Here is a 17,026-nt window from a genome sequence, read left to right on the forward strand (position 1 = left end):
ATATCAGAGCTAGTCAAGGGAGTACTGGTTAATTTTGATCTCTGGTCGATTGATACTTGGAGTACTTAATTAAAAACTACAAGCAGGTAGATAAATGGTTGGTTTAACTGACTATATATTTCCAAAAAATTAACATAGGTGCTGTTAATAGGTGCCTTTGTAGACATAATAATGTGAATTCTTAGGTTTTCTGCACTAAATGACTAATAAATTATTAGTCATTTAGTGCAGAATTTTTCTTATTTTTCTTTATTTCACTGAATTTCTGTTGATAAGCAGTCACAGCTGATCAAAGGAAAGAAGATAATTTAATCAGTGGGTGATTGATTAGTGGATCTCTAATAATTTTGCTTTTAATGTATAACTAGTGTAACGTGAAAATTAGCAAATACGTATTTTCTTTCTTTTCCTATTAAAGCATAAAGGTTCCATTCATACTTACAGAACTGTCCAAGAGTCCGTTTCCATCTTTGTCGTAAAGTTTGAAGGTAACTGAAACCAAACAAAAAGCTGTCAGTCATTTCTACACAATCATCTTTAATTAATCTGTTCTAGAGTAATTAATGAACCAACACTCAAGCTTTTCCCGTGGCTGTCCTTCCTCCAGCACTGAGAAGTAGCAGGAAACGTCACGAAGAAAAACCCCACCTGAAACGACAGACACTTTGCAGCAACTGGAAATTCATGACATGAGATTAAAACAAGACAACTTCACTTTCAGACTTTAACGTGTTTGCAAAGTAGGAGAAAACATCCCAGTTAGTTTTCTGCTAATCAATGAAATCAGTGCCTGCGGCTTCCTTCACGTGACACAAAAAGTAAAACCAACCAACAGACAAACTGTCTTAGTAGCATTCCTTTATTCTGTCTCTTCAAGGAAATACTGAGAATCCCACTCATGCATAAACAGCAGACATTTCCTCCTGACGTCCCTTACCTTACGGAAAACATTTCAGGTATTTTAATGAATTACCTCCATGAGGAGTGGACTTTTTTGGAGAGCCCTCTAGTTCTGCTTGTTGAAAATAGTTAAAGAGCTTTTGGCAGAAGTTTGGAGGGAAGCTCTCCACTTCCAGGTACGTCTTCAGGAAGAGACAGAATCCCTCCAGGTGGAGGCACTGAGCAGAGACAAAGGTCACATTTACACTCACACAGATCAACAGCAACCAGGATAAGAACTCATTTTTCACTTAAATTCTAAACACAGTCACTGCAGTCAAGCAAATAGATAATTAATAGTGTCACAGTGACAAATGTGACAAAAAAGTTGTCCTAGAACTAACTGTGATAGATGATAATATTGTCATTTTGAGACCATTTTCAACTAATATCACCAAATATCAAATATCTTCAAATATCAAACACCAAAATACTTTGATTCCTAAAGAATATTTACTACTGGAACTGGGAAACATTTTAGATATGCAAAATAAATAAAAACAACCGAAACAACAATAAGTAAATTAGACTATGAAGTGCTCACTTTAATTTATCATGAGGTTAATTGATTTATTGTTTATTGTGACAGGCTTAAAGTTAATATTTAAAATATGAATTGAATAAAATTTCCCCTTATCCGGGTTTTTCTCATGTATTTGAACCCTTGCTTATCAGTCACATTTTTCTGATAGTTAAACGTTTCTATAAATGATCAAGAAATTTAATTATAAAAAGACACAAATTCTGAAAGTCTAAATTGAATCACATTTTCTGTAGACTTTGTAGTACACCACATGTCTAAATGTTTTGGTTCTGATCCCAGTATGAGTCCAGACTACTAAAAAATTGCACTAAAATAACTTTTATCAACGTCTGGGAGGTTGATATAATTTTTGGGGATCACATAAATGTTTTTTGTGACATTAGTTGTGAAACTGCAAACATTCTGTAGTAGTTTTGCTCCAACTAGTCCAAGAAAAAGTGTTAAAGTGCCAAATAGAGAAGATCAACAGTCACATGACAAATTAATATTTACTTGCGTGTTAAAGCAGACATTAATCAGACATTTAACATTTGGTTTTAGACAAAGTGTTTTTCCAAAATTCAGAATCGGTGGATTTAGTCTGAATTCTGCTGGACGGACGGACGGACTGATTAGAAAAAGCATTAATTACCTCTCCAGACGTGTGCTTGGCGTATCGGCCTCCTGGGTGAAACTCCTTAATCACATCTTTGACCCTCAAGCTGCTTTCTGCAGGGAGGATTTTGGGGACGTCAAAATAAAACTTCAGCGATAAACTACAAGTGAATGTTAACTTTTCTGCATCTGAACTGATTATAACAAATCCTACAATACAACTGATTATGTCTAATTGCAAATCATGGTTTGTTCTTGTTGAAGGAGCAACTGAAAGGTGGGAGTATCAGTAAGCGGGACCATGAATAGACTCTGTGTGTGTGTGCATGCGTGCGTGCGTGCGTGCGTGYGTGCGTGCGTGTGTGTGKGTGTGTGTGTGTGTGTGTGTGTGTGTGTGTGTGTGTGTGTGTGTGTGTGTGTGTTTATAAAACATTCATTTGGGCCCCACAGTCTGAGCAAACACACTCCGCCTCTGAGCACATGGTACATGTAATTATCTATTCATCCATTATCCAAATAAAGGCCTACGGACCCATTTCATTTCTACCAAAGCCTTTGAGTAGACAGAGTATTTTTAGATTGGTGCAGCTTCCCCGTCAAGAGGTCCCATATAATTCAGCATTAGCTTTGACCCCAGAGCCGCGGCGTTCAGTTTAATGGCTTCTCCAGAGAAGGTGAACGAGAGTTGACGTGTTCACAGTTCACCAAGTCAGGCGGTGCTCGAGGCCGCCGCCACTTTTAACAGGATTTAGATGGCCGACCTGATGGGTGTGTGGACTGGTCTTGTCTGAATGGACTTTGCTCACCTCTCGCTTATCTCAATTAGCATTTATGGACCTTTCCTAATACTGGACTGCTTTCAGTCTGTGAAAGTGCAGGACTACTGAACTATTTGGACACTCCCACTCACACAAAGAGAACGGTGGGTGTGTCCAGTCATATGTCAGGTTTTATTCAGCTCTTATTGAACGGTTTACACTAATTCATAAATAAACACACTGGTCCTTGCAAAAGTAATGAAACCCTAATATGAACTTTTTCAAACTTTTCTTACATTGCAACCAGAGTTATAATAGTTTTGGGTTTCTCATTATAGTTTAGTTTTATTTTGTTGTGACTTTTTGTTTGCCTAATTCAGTTTTAATTAGTGTGTTTGCTAGTTTTTATTAGTTATTATTAGTTATATGTTGCTTAGTTTTGGGTTAGTTTTTGTTATTTATAGTAATAGTTTTCGTTTATTTGTACTTTGACCTATTTAAATTCTGCACTTTGTGATTATGTACATATCAACTGAGTAATGAATACTCAACAAAAGATACAGTTTTCAAAAAAAAAATTGATTATTGTTGATCAACCAAATGACTGGTACTTTCTCAAAACTTTCACAGTCACCATTTTGCAAAAAGTGCTGCCAGGAGGAGTATGGAAAGCCCTAATCTATCGACAGCTTATGTGGGAGGAAAATAATCAATTTCATATCAGTTCCAAAAGCTAATAAATAGATTAATAAACACAAAAAAACAAATGATATCTATAATTCCAGTATATTTTAGTTAGTTTTATATAAAAGGACCACATAGTTCCAGTCAGTTACAGTTTTCCCCCCATTAATTACCGTTTTTATTTATTTCAGCTAACAAAAATCTCAATTCCAGTTTTTCTTATTTTGTTAGTTTTAGCTAACATTGGTTGCAACAACAATTATCTAAGTAGTATATAACAGTGAGCTAGAGGGGAAATGATAAACAAAATTTCAGACATTTTCCTTAAAAGCATGGTGTGCCTTTTCTTAGCCCCCCTGAATCAGCACCTAGAAATGCTTTCACTGCAAATAGATCTGCACATTGTTTGGGTGATGCCTATAGCAGCTTTGCACACCTAGACTCAGATATTCCTGACCACCCTTTTCTGCAAAAGTAGGAGAGCATCCGTAGATACTGGTTTTGAAAACTTGCTGTAGGTTCTCAATTAGATTTAGAGCTGCACTTTGACTGGGCCATTCTAACTCACTGCAGAAACACAAAATCTTACCATTTTTTCCCCCCTCTAGTTTCTAGTGCAAATGTCTTATTACACTTTAAATAGAACAAAACTAATGTTTTTAGCAACATACAGAAGCTTGTTATTATTATTATTATTATTTTATTATTATTATTTCACTTATAAAGAGACTTTGTCCCATCCTCCTCCTGAGCTACTAAGGGCCTGACAGCTGATTTTCTGACTAAAGCTCTCCTCACTTTAGGTGGACGACCATGTGATAGTAAGTTTACTGTGGTGTCCTTCTCTTTCCATCAGATTATAGATTGAACAGTACTTCATTGTTTTATAACCTAACCATGCTTTAAGCTTCTCCACATTATTATCTCTGTCCTCCGTAGAGCAGCTGTATTTACACAGAGGTTAAATACAAACATGTAACTACTGAAGGCAGCTAAAAGGGGTGTTTATAGCGAAATTACTACCTAAGCATCCAACATAAACTCATATAATTACATAAAAAATATGTTAAAGTTGGTGGTTTCAATGATAGAAAGTGAAACAAAAACATCAATCAATCAATCAAAAACTGAACTTTTTATGTCATTTTACAAACTTCAGTGTATGGATTTCCTAATTATTGCCATAGATGTAAAGAAAGGAGCTCACCCTCCATGTAATGCTGCAGCTGGATGAAGTCCACAGGAGCCAGGGTCCCTTCTGTGTCATCAGCTGAGGCCATGATGATCCCTGCAGAAAAAACAAGACAGAAAACCAAACAATAGCCAAACAGTCAGCGGTCTGACAGAAAAAGCATCAGGTTTAGTTCCTCCCTGCTTGTCTGTTACATGAACTGGTTTGTCTCCATTCCAAGCACTGCAGCGTACCAGTGGTATGTGAAACACTCCTCTTTTCAGGGATAATAATCTGCCAACTGAAGGTGGGTTTTTTTTCTCCAATCAGTAGTTCAAACCAGACAGGGTTGCCTGGATATCTCTGTTTTCATGTCTTAAAAGTTGCACCAGTTGCTACTGCTGCACTATTAACGAGGAGCTGCAGATAATAACAATAAACAAAACCAACCCCAGCACCAACAAGTTGACAAGCTGCTTGAAAAATGTGATGTGCCATTATCTTAATCAGCAACTCAAGCTGAGGATAAATCAGCAATCAAAGCCATCCTCTGAAAGGGGGCCGCATCCATCAGAGAGGATTATAATGTGAAAGCGGAGTGACTGGCAGCGGCAGGGCCTTTAAACTCACCGGGATAGCGCTCGGTCAAAGTCACTCAGGTGTTCAAGCAGGAAGAAAGGCTGAACCCTCCTGGGCTCTCCCTGAAAACTTGACTCCGTCTCCCGGAACCAAACCGCGGCGAGAGCGCGTCACAAAAAAAAAACACACACACACACACACACACTGTCCCAAGCGGGGATAAAGTCAGCAGGGAGCTCTGCTACCGCGGCCGCCTGATCCTTGTGGATGAATTTCAGCCGCAGTATTAGCGGGCAGAGCCAGAGGGATTAAGAATGAACGGAGGAGGAGCTTTCAGCGACATAATAATTACAGTTAGTGGCACCACCCAGGCCCCGCCACCGACCTCAAACACACCGCACTTTATTTATTCCCGCTACTATTCGGTGCCTTTTGGCCACTGTAACTTCATAGAAAGTATTCCTTGTGATACGGGGCTTGTTAGACAACAAGAAAATTATATTGGTGAAAGTTTTTGTACTACAGGGATCAAATATCCACCATGTTACAGGCAGAGCTGGATAAAGACTATTTTACTGAATGACATTTACTTGAGTAACTTTTTAGATTTGTTTATTTTATTTTATTTTTATTTCAGGAATATTTTTACTAAACTGTACTTTCTACTTTTACTTGAGTAATTTTATTATGAAGTATTGGTATTCGTGTATACATTTTCGGAGATTCTGAAGAACAAGATGCACATCTTCAGTTTTTGTTAAAGTTTCATAAGTTTTAAATAGAAATGAATCCATTTGGATTTTTTTCTTTTGAATGATTTTGTTATTTTGTACTTATGCTATTCATATGAATTATTTTCACTTTGGTCCTTAAAATACCTCAATTTCCATGTAACTCTATATTTTAGTCCATCTAATGATGTAATTTTTGAATATTAATTTATTGATGTCTTGATCAGCTATCAGTTCTTGAGTAACTTAACACTCTTTTACTATTACTTGGGTAATTTCATGGACGGCTTCCTTTTAGTTTTACTTGAGTGGAAATATGATGAAGTACTGCTCTTACTTGAGTACAATTTTTGGATACTCTTCCCCTGGTTACATTTTCCAACTTGTCCCTAACTTTGCATTATAAATTATTTTTATTTTTAGAGGTATGGGCTTTGTGGAAGTTTTAAACAATTGGATCTGATTTTACCCAATTGATAATGTTGGCCCAGCTGAAATTCTACAGGAGGAATCAAACTCAATGGGAGAAAACCCAGACAGAGCACTGAAGGGAGATGAGAATCCAGCAGAAATGCATAGGAAAGCTAGTTTGAGACGCTTTTCCTAATGGGGATTGTGACTCCCTAATCAGGTCATCTGCCTACCAGCTAATGTCTTCTCATGAACTTCACCAGAAAAAAATTGTTTAATTCTTATTCATGCATTTCCGCTTCACATCTTCAATCAACAAACTTAATTTTTCCACATACACACCCAAACAAAAACACAAAAAGTTTTCTCAAATATGCACTTTGGTCCGAGTGGTATTTAATAAAGGTTTTGTATAGATGAATGGCCAAAATGCATCAAAATCTATACATTTTCCCAGATGTCCAGTTGCATAGGCCTAAGTCAAGTTTTTCTGCCTTCTTTCAGGGTTTGCATCACAACAAGTCCTGTGGCACCTCTGCTTTTCTGCAGCAGATAATGCCATTCCTTGACAACAACAAAAAAAAAGTTAAAATACAGGGTGATACTTATCTTGCTTGTTGTGGATGTTTTCCCTCCAAAAATGTCCTGCTAGTCTTTTGAATTTATTGGCAGCTTACAATCTTGACTTTCTGTGAGTCATATGACCAAAAATTGTTTGGTGGGAAGAGGGGTGATAAGTATTTTAAAGTAACATGGTCGACAATTTACTCAGAGACTTAATTTATCTTTTTATAATTTAAGTATTAAAATGTTACAGTATCGGGAACTACTGTTATAGTATGGGAACTATTATAAATAGTACTACTTAAAAACCATTTTAAAAATTACATTATTTAATTTGCATTACTTATAATTTAGCTTACTTTCAGGAAACATGAAAAAATCTGATTTTAATTATTTTAAATAATTTCATCTTGTGTGTATGCGGTTGTGTTTTTTGGTAGAAGGAAGTCACAGGTAAAAGATGAGATTAATTAAATTAATTTTAGTCCACTTTTCCCATTCTATTTCTATTCAAATGTAGATTAAATTTTAAATGCATTGTAGTTCTTTTTCTGTCATATGAATTAAAAATAAAAATCAATGAAGTTATGCACTGACCTAAAAAAATAATCCGATGTTTAATTATAGTTCTCTTCTCACCTGTTTTGCTTTTATATGACTACTAAAAACAACTTATTACTAATTAGTTCCTCAATATTTCAGACTTCATGGAAACCTGTGCTCTTATTCCAATAAATATTATTTAAAAAAAAATTTATTTAAAGAATTAAAACGGCCTCTCAACCCTCCAAGAATAGAAATATAGACAATAGATTAATTAATGTTTTAAATGATTAAACTATTAAAAATGTTGCTCATTGGGATATTTTAAAAATGCTATAATATTAATAATAAGTGAAATAACATTTTGTTCGCATTGAAATAGCAATGCATTTGTGCATTATTTTTAACAGTTTCACTAAATAATTTAAGTGGCTGCAGTGTATCCTGTCCTGTATCAGCATGAGACATTACTTAGAAAAATTTTAAACCTGACAGTGTTTAAAAAAAGAAAGAAAAAATGTTAATTAAGCCACTAGAGGGCGACATATCTGTAAAGTGTAGATGAGGGTATCACTAGAAGAAGATGCGCTTAACGCAGATGTTTACGTGTTGACGTACACATACTTCCGTAGCTCTCTAAAAGAGGAGCAACCGTTTCCAATTTGACCATAAATACAAAATTGTCTCGAACTTCCCGGTTTTCTCTCAGTACTTAAGTTTGATGCTAAAGAAGCTTGCTAGACCAATATGATCGGAGAGATTTGAGGGGCTGTAACCGCGAGACTTCCCTCACTCTTCGCAGGTAAAGCTAAAGCTAGCAGCGCGTCATTGGAGATAATTTACTAAATCATCGGCTGATCCGCAGTCAGTTTGTCCTCTGTTAATTCAGAGCTCAACAAAGGCAGTCATGGCCACTCGGCGTCTGACCGATGCCTTCTTGTTAATGCGGAACAATGCGATCCAAAACCGGCAGATTTTGGCTGAGCAAGTGAGTACATACGACCCCCGTCTGAGTACACGTAGCAATGCTGCGGTGAGTGCTCTGCATCGTTTTGACATTTTACTGTGTGTGTTTGCATGTAGTTAGTCCCTGAGCCCGCGTAGCTAGAGCCACCTGGGTAGCAGTAGATATTCTGTGTTGTCAGAGCTGATGTGGTCCCTTGTTTCACTTCATGACTGATTGATGGAAGTGAATCAGGAGGACCACGCACGGATGTTTTATTGCCCGCAGAAGCTAAATGGTAGCTAAAAGCGATGAAAAATGACATTTGTTAAATATTAACCACTGCTAAAGTCTGATTTTGACACTATTTAAATCATTCATTGCTATTGAAAGTTAAAAGATGTTTACATGTGTTCTCGTCTCTGTAAAATCTGTGCTGTAGTCTAGGTCCATCCTGTGACTGTAGCTGATTTCCTCTGTGACATGTTTTGGATTGGCTAAGTCAGACCTCTGTTATATATATATACATATCCAAAGCTAGGTTTGATATTATTCAGGCTTGTAAATCAGTATTCACATCCCTTGAACCTTTTCAACTTTTTGTGAGGTTACAACAAACTCACACTCATTTTCACAACTGTTTAGTCGAGGAAAAGGGACGCCTGTTGGTTGGCACCAGCAGGTTTTCATCAATGATTTCCCATCTTTTTTCCCCATATTTTTTTTATTAACTGTGACATACTTTCTTGTCCTTGCTAAAGCGAACTTTCCCCACTGCATGATGCTGCCATTACCATGTTTCACAGGGTTTTCAGGGGGAGTTGCAGTGTTAGTTTTTTGCCGCGCATTTTTTATTATTTCACCAAAAAACCATTTTATTCAACAATTTTCCCACTGAACCCTGGATCCTTGACTTCTGACAAATGCTGTCCTTCCACGGCCTGTCAGTTCATTACTTAGTAGCGTTCTTATATTTTGAGGTTTCTGTGATATTTTCAAAGTTTTGAGTATTTTATTATAGCCTTCTTGAAACCTCTCCCTTTTCCTTGACCTGACTGCTGTGTTCTTTAATCTTCATTATGCTAATTGTTCTTTAACATTTTGTTTAACAAACACCCTTCATAGAACAACTGCATTAATACTAATACCGGTTATTTGTAAAACATTTGTAAACAATGTATTGGTATATCCCATTTCACAATTATGAACTATTTTATGGTCTATAAAATAAAATTGCGATACAATACGTTGAAGGTCATGGTTGTAGTCAGACACCAACACTTAAAAAAAAAAGTGCAAAGGAGTTATGAATAGTTTTCTGAGGCATTGTGAGAGACAAGTCACCACATGGTGTGGAATCTCTCTGCAAAGGTGCAAAATGTGTCCAAACATTTTCCCTCAGAGCAGCTCTAATGGAAGGCAAACATTTTTATCTGAGATCTTTCTTCCCAAACTTTTTTTTTTTTTCCAAACCCGCAGCTTGAAAACCCAGAAAGGGTAAAGCTTGGTATCAGATTACCAGGGAGCCCAAACAAGGGATAGTTGACATTCCCTGCCTGCAATGAAAACTTCATTTATTGTTGATCGTCTGATGTGATAAATTTCATTTACAGGGCGACATGAGTCAGTCTAGAAACAAAGCCTATGTTATAAACCCTGATGTTTGTATGCATGCTGAAACCTTTACAGAAGTAAAGGTAGAAAACATTCCTCTTCTTACTCCCTGAAACATTCTCTAAGCTGTAGGAAGCTTCCAGCTGCCACTATCGCGCCCTGCTGTGAACGTTTCCACCACATTCCTGCTCAGCTCACATTCTCTCGCAGAAACACGAACAGATCAATGTTATGGTTTCACTCCATTTTACTGGAGAATACTAACAGAATTTCAATGCCTTGACAAAGCACTCGCATGCTTTGAACATTTTAACATTTTGCCACACTACAACCTTTAACCTCACCGTATTTTATTGGGATCTTATGTGACAGACCAAAACTTAAGTACACTGCTGTATCTATTATTTAAAAGGGAGTATGGTGCTCCAAACTCAAAACGACCAAGGAAGGTCAGCAGTAATTAGAGAAGCACCTGGCGGTAGCCGTAGAGGAGGTGCAGAGAGCCACAGCTCAGGTGGGAGAGTCAGTCGACGTTAAAACTACTGACATTCGTACTCTTCACCAATCTGCAGTTTCCCCAAAAACAATGTAGGAGAGACGGCAGCATGTGCAGGAAGAGACTCACCAGCTGAGACTGAAATCAAACTTTCTGACCTACGCACAAAATGCTGTAAATCTATTGCCGCGGCGTGAAGGGTGGTAGTGGCAGCATCATGCTGTGGGGATGTTGGACATTGACACATGACATGCAGTCTTCGTACAGTCTGACTGAGTTTGAGCTGTTTTGCTAATCAGAATAGGCAAACGTTTCGGTCTGAAGACATGGGGAAACTGGAAAAAGCTGTAATTGCAGCTGAGGGTGGTTCTGAAGAGAGGGTTAAGTAATTTAAAAACATTTTTTCTCCGCTTCAGATGTTCCATTACATAAAATCCCAATATCATACTGTGACGCCTGTGGTTGTTATGTGGAAAAATTTTATAAGAACTTGCTGAGAATAGTGTATATATATTTTTTCTTTCTGTATGGGAGCTTACACGATCTAACTTTACATCATCGTCTCAGGGATGATTTATTTCTTACACTAGTAACGCACTTGAGTACATTATGAAGGACTAATATGAGCTGCTAGAACTAATGACGCTAATTTTTAACTGAAAGTAGGCAGCAAAACTTTTCTTTGATATTTGCAGGGGGTTGTTTTTTTCTGCGTTTCAATCTGTTATTTCTGCTTCTCTCTCCCTTTGCTTAACCTGGCTGGATGGAAACACTCTGCTCTCTGACAATCACATTAGGAGCTTGACGAGGTACCACTGTTGTTTTCCCTTCACAATATTAAGCGAATAAAAGTAGAGCTCTACAATCATCATAATCATCACACCATTTCGTTGCTATAAGAAACATTTTTATACAGATGTCTGGGTTGTTTTTTTTTCTAAGTTGGCTGATGACCGGATGGCTCTGGTCTCTGGGATCAGTCTGGACCCAGAAGCTGCTATCGGCGTCACAAAGAAGCTGCCTCCCAAATGGATAGAAGGGGTCGACGAGGTAATTCGGATCACCGGTCGAGCAGAAATGAAACATTGAAAACGCGCAGTATTGATGTGTTTTTTTTGTGGGTTTTTTTTTTTTTTTTGACTGCTGATCTTTCAGATCCAGTACGACATCACACGGATCCAGCAGAAGATGAGGGACCTGGCTTTGCTTCACGACAAGCACATGAACCGTCCAACGCTGGATGACAGCAGCGAGGAGGAGCACGCCATAGAGATCACTACCCAGGAGATCACGCAGGTGCTTTTGTTCACCGCTGTCCCCATTTGGATCAGTTTTGGTTTGAGTTACAATTCACCTTTTTATCTAATTTCGACACTCGCTGTCATTAGTGTCCAGATGAGGAGTGGAATCAGCAACTTGCCTTCAGGAGCAACTTGCTTATTGTTGCAGAGGTTATATTACGCAGTGCAGTTTTATCGTTGAGCAGCAAATGATAGCTGCGTTTAATTATATTGTTTTATTGATGCTCTCATGAAAATAACAGTGGAGGGGAAAAAACTAACAGATTCAACAATAGTTTTAGTTTTTGGGGTAAGTAAACATAATTATGCGGAGTTTTTTTTTCTCACAATAAATAAAAAATTGACAATACAGATTATGCAGTAACATTCGATGGTAAAAGAATTGCCCGTTAGCTATCTAAAATTAAAGACAGACGTATTTGATGTAGCCTTTCCCTGTGGCTCTACATCAGCTTTAGCATTTCTCCATGTCTGTCATCGTACGCTTCGTCTCACTTTGTCAATTTAATGGTTTATGGTTTGAGATTTTATATTGTGCAGCACTTTATGACTTTGTTAAAAAATAAATAATTAATCTCTGCTGAAATTTTCCTTTAAACTGTTCCTAATTTCTTCCATTAGTCTGCAGATTTTCTCAAATAAATGATGTGCTAAATGGAGCAACACGACTTACAAAGTGTGGCTAAACGTGATTTAAAAGTATCGTGCAGAAATCTGAATTTATTTATTTATTGCTTTGAAAATTATTGCTGGTTAACTTGTTGCTTTAGCTGTTCATATCTGACCTCATTAAAAGTGCAAGTTTTTAACATTTCTGTGGTTGTGCAGCTTTGTAGGAGCAGCAGCTTTTATTTATTAGAGATTTATTTGTGTAATTTCCTTTTTTTTTTTTTAAATCTCTATTTGTACCTTTTTATAAAAAAAAAATTCTTGAACAGCAGAGGAAAACTCAAACTGATAAAACAGAGATGCTTTTGACATTGTTGACTTAACAGAAAAACGTAAAATATAAAAACACGACCTCCTCCAGTCGGGTCCTGCTTTGCTTGCGCTGGTTGACGGCTCGTGATCTCGTCTTCTGCTCAGATGTTCCACCGATGCCAGCGATCCGTGACGGGCCTGCAGTCTCGCCGGGGCCACTGCACCGAGCAGGAGGAGAGGCTGTTGGTGAACGTGGTGTCGTCCCTGGCTCAGAGCCTGCAGGACCTGTCCACCAACTTCAGGCACACGCAGTCCAGCTATTTAAAACGTAAGGAACTTCTTATTCTGTTCTACATCATCTACGTAGATCCGTCTTAGACGGCGTTTCTTTTATTTTTCCGTCTTAATCATGCGGACGGTTATGTACCAGGCATGAAGAATCGGGAGGAGAGATCGAAGCACTTTTTTGATTCAGGACCTTTGATGGAAGAGGATGAAGAGCTAGCTCTGTACGACAAGGTGAGAGGCTTTTGTTTTCGCCAGCGGAGCGAGAGCCGGACGACATTGCTGCAGCTGAACGATGATTACGTCATAAACAGTTTCCGTATATTTTTAAGGTTTAGTTTATTCGACATAAAACATTCAGACACACATAATAGTTGTTGCAATCAGTTGACCCTGCAGCTACAAACCAAAGAAATTCAAAACAAAGTCGAGTAAAATTAATTCATAAGTGTTCATAAATCAAAAGGGTGTAGGCTGAAGCTATTTGGGTTTGTTAACTCTTCATAACTTTAAGTAAAATTAACAAAATACACAAAATCCATTAAAAAAAAAAATGCATAAAAATCCAGACGAGAAAAGAAAAAACAGAACGATAAAAGTAAAGTAAATCACCATCAGGAAGTTCTCAATCATATTTTAAATATGAAAGTCCCTGTATCGCTTTCACTCATTTAATGTTTTAGTTTATTTTTTAACTGTTATGTAATTACTTAGTTTACGATCTTCAGGCAAACTATCACACTGATAATCTCCAGCAACACATACTTTTTAATGTTATTCTTGATTATTTTGGTAATTTTATAAAAGTGTAAATAAAATTTAGATGTTTTCATGAGTCTGCCTGTTTGTCTCCCTTTTTTTGGTCATCTTTCACACATTTTGCTTTATTAGAATGAAATCTAATGAATTTAGAAGTGGTATTTTGTTTTTATGAGTCGATTCAGGCCTGCATTAAACTCCTTTTAAAAAGGTAAAAAAATATATATCTTTTCCACAAAAGTGAGCAGGATGAAAGTGTCAAGAAATAAAACAGTCCTGTTTATCTGTCACTGTTTACGCTGATTAGAGCCTGTAAATGATTAGCAACTAGCGACATGAACTCATTAATATTGATGAATTACTGTTGCATTATGGGTTGCAACAGCGTTTGCTCAGGTTTTCTGTGCTTATTATCCTCCCTTCTTTGTGAGTGTGTAACAGGTTGTGTGAATCTTGAATTCTCAGGGGTTCACAGATGATCAGCTGATGCTGGTGGAGCAGAACACGGTTCTGGTGGAGGAACGGGAGAGGGAGATCCGACAAATAGTGCAGTCCATCTCGGATCTGAATGAGATTTTCCGGGATTTGGCGGGAATGGTGGTGGAGCAGGTACTAAAAGGAGAATAATAAGAGGAATAATTGTAAATGCTACATTTATTCTTTTATTATTTTTTTTATTGGTTACTGTGAACATTTAAGTCATTTTGTTTTTGAAAACAAGATTTTTAGAGGATCTTTGTCATGTTGGTATAAGCCTTGAATCTTTTTTGCATGTTTTTTTTCTTTGTTTGGTTTTTCTTTTTTTTTTTTTTTGTTTTTTTTTTTTTTTTTTTTTTGTTTTTTTTTTTTCAAAACAAGGCAATACTAGACTTTATGGTTGAGGCTGCTGTATTTAAAAAAATGCAGAAAACTGTATCTAACAAATACAACTTTAAAAATAATTAGAAAAAAGAAACAGAAAATCTAGCAGCCAGAAAAATATTTAATCAAAGAAGGAAAAAAATCCGTTCAGTTGAAGTTTGCCTTTTTTGTTGTTGTCATTTAATATATAGCAGAAGAGAAAGCATTTGATACCATCTCTGTATGAAAATTCATTCATATCTCTGCATTTTAGAGATTATCTTTGTAAAATAAAAACATCCTTATTTAAAAGTTTAGATGTATTTGGAAATGGAGAAAAAAAACACTGGCATTAGCTTTACCAAATAAAGTGCAACTCCGGCTGTTTGTACTTTGTTCTAATAAAAATGTTTCGATTTTCTCGAAGGGAACTGTTCTGGACAGAATTGACTTCAACGTGGAGCAGGCTTGTGTAAAAACAGAGGATGGACTAAAACAGTTACAAAAGGTAAACAAAACACGACTCTGCATGTCATATTTCAAGCGCTAGATGTTTCCTGTATGAACCATCCAGTTATGTTTGTAAGTTTACAAACATATGATCGGCAGGGCTTTCAATAATAAATCTGTATTTATTTATTTTTTCCAAAACGTGAATGATGACAAAGCAATTAACATGAACGTCTTTGAATCTAACAATTGGATAATTACGTTATTTTTATCCGTTGTCATGAATTTGGATGACTTTGATCATTCATTTGCTTAAGTGTTAAATGTCCACAAAAGATTTTAAAGACAATAATAGAAATCCACATGCCAAATGAATGATTCAGGACCTAAATTTTTATGTTTGTACGTTTGTTCTTCCCTTTCCTTCGCAGGCGGAGCAGTATCAGAAGAAAAACAGGAAGATGCTCGTCATTTTGATCCTTTTCGTCATAGTCCTCGTTCTAATTATTATTCTTTTTGGAACAAAGTTTAAGTGAAGCATTCCTCCGGCTTTGTGTCCATCTGTTTGGGTTTTTGTCGGGTGTCTGTTTGGACTTGGACTCTTCTGGATTCGTCTTGAAGCCGTCAAGAAGAATTCAACATCCCTCCAAGTGCATTTTCAGCGGTGTGGAGATGCTTTCTGGCTGCTGTCACATGAAAGAAGCGAATCTTCAGCCTGGTTAAAGACGAAGACTCTGACAGGAGCCCCGTCCGCTCTGACATATCTGTGTCTTAACGAAAGGAAAACCCCTTTAATGTTGAAGTACTCGTGATAAACTGCTACAACGGAGTATTTTTCTGTCGAAGCACAGGTGGTGATGAAGACCAGTGTCTTCTGTCTAAAAAGTAATTTGGTTTCTGATGGGGACAAGAGTTGGTAAAAAAAAATCAATGCATTGGGTGGGATTTCACTGCTAATTCACTCTCAGCTCAGCGTTATATTTACATCTCAGTATTTGACTTTTTAAAGATGTAAAGAGGATAATATTAGCATTTGGGTTGATTAGAGAAGCTGGTCAGTTCCAAAAAAAAAAAATCCTTTGGTTTTATTACCTCCCTATTTTATTTAAGTGGCTCTAATATTAACAACATGACTCTCCTTGATACCCTACAATGATTTTTAATCTTCTGTCACATTCGCTACACTTTGAATGAAGTGCTCGTTGTAAAAACACTTGTTTTTATATTCCGCGGTCCATGCATAAAGTGCTACCTTTTTAAGCTCTTGCAGTTTGCACATATTGAGGGCCTAAGAGGAGAGGAACGTTATGATGTAATACTACTGTTGCTTGTATGATAAAAAAAAAAAAAGAATTATTTATTTTCTGATACCTTCAAATAATCCAGAGGTGTTTCCTGTAGGTTTACTGTAAACTGAGTAGAGTATGTTTAAAATAAATCCACTCCACTGAAAACTGTGATGTTGTCCAACGCAGGCAGTCGCTTGAAGATATCCTCATCAGTTTTAGGATGATTATTATTGTCATTATTGTTTCTATTTCAGTTTGGACACATTTCATTCGAGTGTGTTTCGAATTCTCCTCATGTACTTTCTCATTTTAAAGACTGAGAAGCTTAAATGATGGCTTTACTATCTGTACTTAAACCTACACTTCATACAACTGTCCAATCATCTTTTGTCGTTGATGTGGAGTTTTTGTTTGTGACGGACAAAACGGTCTTTGTGGTACTACATGTATGCTTTGATTTTTGAAGTGAAACAGTGGATGACATGGCTGCTTTTTTTTTTTTTTAAGAAAATAAAGTTGAAATATGGCGTGTTTTATGTGTGGTGAACATAAAGAGTCTATGATGAAACTGGATATTAAAGACAACAAACAATAAAATGGCATAGATTAG

General features: G+C 36.8%; 2 protein-coding genes across 6 annotated transcripts in view; one reads left to right on the plus strand and one right to left on the minus strand.

Moving 5' to 3' along the window:
* Positions 1-12,967, minus strand: part of dgkab (diacylglycerol kinase, alpha b) — a 22,089-nt gene extending 9,122 nt beyond the window's left edge. Inside the window, exons 1-6 of one of the 3 annotated variants that reach the window (XM_008409970.2) lie at positions 12,894-12,967; positions 4,727-4,807; positions 2,115-2,191; positions 974-1,118; positions 574-648; positions 443-492 (exon numbers count right to left, since the gene is read on the minus strand). In XM_008409970.2, coding sequence (XP_008408192.1) covers positions 443-492; positions 574-648; positions 974-1,118; positions 2,115-2,191; positions 4,727-4,799 — 420 coding nt within the window. In that variant the 5' untranslated portion in view covers positions 4,800-4,807; positions 12,894-12,967. Of the gene's footprint in view, positions 1-442; positions 493-573; positions 649-973; positions 1,119-2,114; positions 2,192-4,726; positions 4,808-4,944; positions 5,210-5,320; positions 5,586-12,893 lie in introns of those variants that run through there. The other 2 variants (XM_008409969.2, XM_008409971.2) reach the window with 2 other exon arrangements.
* stx16 (syntaxin 16) lies at positions 8,102-16,947 on the plus strand. Of its 3 annotated transcripts, none has more exons than XM_008409965.2 (9): positions 8,102-8,551; positions 11,369-11,380; positions 11,514-11,621; positions 11,727-11,867; positions 12,959-13,121; positions 13,224-13,312; positions 14,303-14,446; positions 15,105-15,185; positions 15,559-16,947. In XM_008409965.2, exons 1-9 carry the CDS (start codon positions 8,426-8,428, stop codon positions 15,661-15,663), a joined length of 969 nt encoding a protein of 322 aa, XP_008408187.1. In that variant the 5' UTR covers positions 8,102-8,425; the 3' UTR covers positions 15,664-16,947. The 3 variants fall into 3 exon arrangements, with proteins under 3 accessions (XP_008408187.1, XP_008408189.1, XP_008408190.1); XM_008409967.2 differs by having other exon boundaries at positions 8,102-8,506; XM_008409968.2 differs by lacking the exon at positions 11,369-11,380 and having other exon boundaries at positions 8,102-8,506.
* The last annotated feature ends 79 nt before the right edge of the window (positions 16,948-17,026 follow it).

The sequence above is a fragment of the Poecilia reticulata genome, linkage group LG5, assembly GCF_000633615.1.
Source record: "Poecilia reticulata strain Guanapo linkage group LG5, Guppy_female_1.0+MT, whole genome shotgun sequence".
Taxonomy (NCBI): Eukaryota; Metazoa; Chordata; class Actinopteri; order Cyprinodontiformes; family Poeciliidae; genus Poecilia; species Poecilia reticulata.